This window comes from Merops nubicus, unplaced genomic scaffold, assembly GCF_000691845.1.
Source record: "Merops nubicus isolate BGI_N331 unplaced genomic scaffold, ASM69184v1 scaffold23529, whole genome shotgun sequence".
In the NCBI taxonomy this organism is placed as follows: Eukaryota; Metazoa; Chordata; class Aves; order Coraciiformes; family Meropidae; genus Merops; species Merops nubicus.
The window spans coordinates 1-5,172 of record NW_008630541.1 but is presented as its reverse complement, the minus strand read 5'-3'; the positions used below and the strand labels follow the sequence as shown (position 1 = coordinate 5,172).

The window sequence follows — 5,172 nt, the reverse complement described above, 5'->3', positions numbered from 1 at the left end:
GAAAGAGGATTTGTCTCAAGATCACAGAGCTGTATCAATTTGTTATCACACAAATGTTTAAGCTTAACATTTGTAATCTGTCTCAGAAGAGCTTCTTTAGGAATGGAAAGACAACAGAGACCCCCATACATTAGGATAGGGATAACCCCTATGAACGGCTCTTGAAGAAGCCGCTGTTCTTACCTCTAGGCAAATTACTGATCCTTGATGCTCTTTGAACACTTTCAGCTGCTCACCAGTGACAATATTCCAGGTGCGAATGGTGTAATCCGTGCTGCCAGAGAACAGCTCCCTGTTTGGTGCGTCAAGTATAAGGCATAAGACAGCCCCAGTGTGTCCCAGCAGAGTCTGGTAACAGCGCCCACTGGACACCCACCAGACCTTAACAGTGCAGTCCGTGCTACCTGTGACCAGGAGGTCTCTGCTCACTTTCTCCTCCTCCTCCTCTTCCTCCTCCTCTTCCTCAAGAACGTCCCTGGAGGAATAGTGAGCTAGAGTCAGGACACAGTTCCGATGGCCCCGGAATTCCTGGATTTGCTTCTCCTTGTCCACGCTCCAGCAGCGGGCCGTCCTGTCATAGGAGCCACTGAAGAGATAGTCCTTGGCAACCAGGATCCTGCAAAACAGAAAGCCTGCATCTATGAACAGTATCACTCTTTATACAGAACCATTTTTTTGTCACCATTTCAATGCCAAGCACCCTGAAGCTAGAAACAGCAGGAACACAACTTACCAACTCAGCGTCCCTGTTTAATAAACATTATTTATGAACCTTTCTGTTGTTTTGTTTAAAAAACAAACAAATACTTCCCTGTTTCCTTATTTAGGTACACTGATGCAGACATTTTTACATTGTAGCATTTTAACTTTGGGCATTTGTGGTTTTCTAAATTCTTTTCCAGCAGCACTATTATGTACTACTCATAAGTTATATATATTAGCCAGCAGTTTGTTGTGAGGTTTTGTTTTTACCAAAAACAAACCCAAACCTTATTCTGGATAATTAATTGTCAGTGGTTTTTTACAAATAAATATTTATAAGCTGACCTATCAAATAGCTTGTAGTTAAAGTAAATAGAAGTTAAAAAAAAATTACTTTCCAGGAACCTGAACTGTAACTGAGAGTGTGCAAAGATAATCATCTTTCCATCATCAAAAAAAGAGAGTGCATACAGTAGGAAAGAACATATACCTAATTTCACTTAGCCCAGGTTCTCAAAAAATATAGAGCAAGAGCATCCCACAAATTGCACAACTGAAAAGCAAATCAGAGGTCACAGCTCAAAAATTCAATCTACTGAGCCTCCAGAATAGTGAGTTATAGCTGCACAAACATATAACAGGAGAAAAATGTCTACAGTTCGTATTTCCAAACCAGAGATAGGGGACATCGTAACCTGTCCTCTTTGTCAGCTGAGTTTGGTCTTCTGGAACCTTTCAAACTGGCAACAAAGTCATACGAACAGAGAACACATTTCCCATTTGCTGATTCAGCAAAAATCAGGCCAGAGCCAGCCTTCCTAACTATGTACAGAATCCAGCGACACATCCGTACGTGTTTGGAGTTTAGTAAGGAACAAAAAAAAACCACCCAAAAAGAAATGTGAAAAAAAATAATAAATAAAAATCAATCTTTGACTGCTCTGTTTGTCATTAATTAAATCAAGTCCAACTATTAAGAGGGTCTTTAAATTGACAGGCCAATCAGTCACGCATAATCAGCTAAATATTAAACTTCATCTGCACAAACAGGAACAGTAATTCCAGAAAAAGCCCTGACTTTATCCCTCTTACTGACACCAGGGCTTGACGTGATGTTTTTACATCTCTTTATCAGAAGCATCTGTTATCAATTGAATGATTTCTTCTGGAATTTCATTCCCAGCCCTGCATTCAATTCCCCTGCTGTGTGCCTTTCATTTCTCTCCTATCTGCTCTCTATGGATGTGTCAGCACTGTTGCTAGGAAGAGTCATCATTACAGCCCAGGATGCATGGAGCATGAATTCAAAGGTTTGCACAACCCTTTTTATTAGCCTAGCAATGGAAAATTGCAGCAAAATGGCAATATATGTGTAATAGCTTACAGGAACACAAGGGAAGAAGTCCACAGAACCAACCTGTTGACAATTGACGTGTGTCCTCGGTAAATGGCCAGGCACTGACCTGTCACCACGTCCCACTTCCGAATGGTGTGATCTGCACTGCACGTGAAGGCAGCCTCGTTCTCCAAGTGGCAAAAGGTGATGTAACTTTCATGTCCTAGGAGCAGCAAAGGAAATGCAATCACTGTGAGTGCCAGCAGGACAGCCCAGTCGAGCTCTTCACCTCAACTAATAGAAAAACACAACAAGCAGACTGAAACTCCAGTTTTAAATGCACCACTGTGCTCCTCATGCTTAAGGATTTGTGTAAAATGCAACACTCTTCATTAACCACAGAAAACTGATTCATTGATACGAGGATTAAGTGAAAGATTAAAACAGTACAGTTCCACCAATCAGACAGATCAAACGGTATTAAAAATCCCTAATGAGCTAAATTAATGCCAGCATAATAAAACTCAAGACTACCAAAGTTTAAAACCAGTAAAAAATTGGCTTATTTTTTTAACAACAACATGCTTTCGCTTCCTTCTTCTGGAGTCAGGAAAAAAAGACTACATTTTGACCCAGCCCATTGACTGTCAAGAGAAAAACAGCCCCAAATTAAAGCATGAAACTATGAAAAAAGGAAGTGACATGATACTTACCAGTGAGTTTGGTTTCACTGTCCAAGCAGAATGAAACACAAGCAAAAAAAATATATCTGGTAAAAAGTTAGCCAACACTTTTCCCACTATGACTAATGACATACATAAACCCCACCACTGTCAAAGATCAGTATACCTTTAAAGACACAGAAAAGAAAGAGTAACAGCACCATTACTTATACAGTGCTCAGAGTGTGCTGGGATTCTACAGTTACAATAAAAATAGACCCAACTGCTAGTCAAAAAATTTCATGCTGAAAAACAGGGTAATGCTGGCAAAGTGGAATCAATATTACAGCCTTAAGCTTTTGTTGTTGCTTAGCAAGACGTGATTTTTTTATTGTATCATTAAGTGCACTGCATTTAAAAATCACCTTAGGATTCAAGGATTTGTCTGAGACCTCTTGTGTGAAACTGTTGTCACCTATCTCATTGATGGGACAGTATGACCTTGCAGTCTTCTGTTTTAATTATTTAGAATGTAAGATTTCAAGATCAGAACTGTTTCCTCTTCAGTAACTATCACGAGAGTCCCAGGCTTTGGCTGAAGCTGGTGGGCTCTACTGTGATTTAAATAATGCTATTCTTTGAGGAGAAAAGAAAAAAATATAAGGAGAGATGTGATTAAAGAGAGACAGAGCAACAGACAAAAATGTTAGAAAAACAACTATGTAGAATAAGAGGTGGTAAAAAAACTGAGGGAAAGCAGACTACCCAGTAAAACCCTTTGTTTCACTGACTGCAAAAAGCAAATTTTACTACAACTCCTGTAGTTCAGAAGTGAACCAGAATTCATGTTACAAACCCCATATCTTGTTTCCTCTTAAGCAAATTCACCATATGCCAAAAATCAAACAGATCACCAGGGCTATAAAGAAAACTACACCCATCCCCATCCTCATATTTTTGTGAGAGCTTTTTGCAAAGCAGCTTAAACAGGACAGGTTTCACCAAGCAGGATTTTTCTCAGAGCATCACGTAATCCTGCTGTGAGAAGATCAAAAAAGCCTCTGGGGTACTGCACTGAAGTCTGTCAGTCAGATTTTAACTGTCAATAATACCCGAGCCACACAAAGGATGATCCCAAAACCCCCTGTGGTAGACAAGGTCTGGTGCTGGTTGGGTCAAAAGAAGCCACCGCAGAAGTCTGTTGGTTATGCTGTGGTGGAAGTTTGAAACTGTGTTATAGATATAAGTTCATCAGTAATTATAGCTCATACAACACAAAATCACACAACATATGCACATGTGTGTGCATAAACAGAAAATACATACAAATATCTGATTTAACTGACAGGCCACAAACTATCCAGCCAACCTTCTTTAGAGCTTACTCCAAACACTAGCAGTACATAGGCCAGATTCTGAATAATATCCAGTACATTTCTCCTTCTAGTTAGAAGTTAATTAGTGGCTTAAAGGGATTTCTAAGCCTAAAGCAAATTCAGTGAGTTTTCCAGGAGCTGGAACTATGGCAGGATGTGGGGAAAAAAGACAATACTCCATAGTCAAAAACAAGCAAGCAAACAAACAATTTTTTTCTTTTTTTTCCCACACCAATGGCATTTCTTCTTTGGAAGAGAAAAGGATTTGAAATTCCAAATTTAAGGTTTTTTTTTTTTAATTAACTAAGAGAAAAGAACATGAGAATACAAACATCTTCTGGGTGACAATACAGTCAGCCCACATTCTGACTCCTGCATGACTGTACTTTCTACAGAGTTTTTCTTTTCTTTTTAATTATTGAGATGCTAGTCTAAGGATAATAAATTTTGTCTAAAATACAACATTAATTTAAAATTAAAAAGCCTAGCAATTAACATTTCTGCATGTTAAATTGTGGGGGGAGGGGGAAATAGCCTATTTAAGTAAGTTTTCTTTCCAGATTTCTGGGTCAAGAGGTTCTAAATAAAGATTGTCTGGAAAATGAGATGATTAGAAGGGAAAAGAAAAAAAGCAAGAGAGAGAGAAAAGACAGACAATAACAAAAAGTCAGTATTTCACCACAGTGTAAAACAGAAGGCTTCCAGAAAGAGAGAGACCCAAGTTAAATGACTGCTAAGTTCCAAACCCCGAGATAAGAGGATGCACGCATTCAGCGGCACTGGCAGCTTGAAACAGCTTCTGTGTAACACGATTGCAACAAATACTCAGAAAAACACAAAACACTCGTGATTTTGGCTGCCCGGCACCGAGTGAACGAGACCAGAACGTGCCGTGTGACCTGTGCCACGCTTTAGCCTCAGAAACCGGCAAGAAGCTGGGAGGTACCTTGGAGGTGGCCGTGGCACTGGCTGTCGGCGGTGCTCCAGAGCCGCGCGGTGCCATCCTCGCTGCCCGTCAGCAGGCGCTGCCCGTCCGGGCTCAGGCTCAGCCAGTTGATGCCGCCTTGGTGATCCGTGCAGACCTTGACGGCCGAGC

At 40.3% G+C, this 5,172-nt stretch overlaps 1 protein-coding gene across 1 annotated transcript in view; it reads right to left on the bottom strand.

Moving 5' to 3' along the window:
* Positions 1–5,167, bottom strand: part of WDR86 (WD repeat domain 86) — a gene marked incomplete at its 5' end in the record, with an annotated part of 20,457 nt that extends 15,290 nt beyond the window's left edge. The window contains 3 exons of the mRNA XM_008947359.1: positions 184–616; positions 2,120–2,261; positions 5,023–5,167. Coding sequence (XP_008945607.1) covers positions 184–616; positions 2,120–2,261; positions 5,023–5,167 — 720 coding nt within the window. The remainder of the gene's footprint in view (positions 1–183; positions 617–2,119; positions 2,262–5,022) is intronic.
* Between the last annotated feature and the right edge of the window lie 5 nt (positions 5,168–5,172).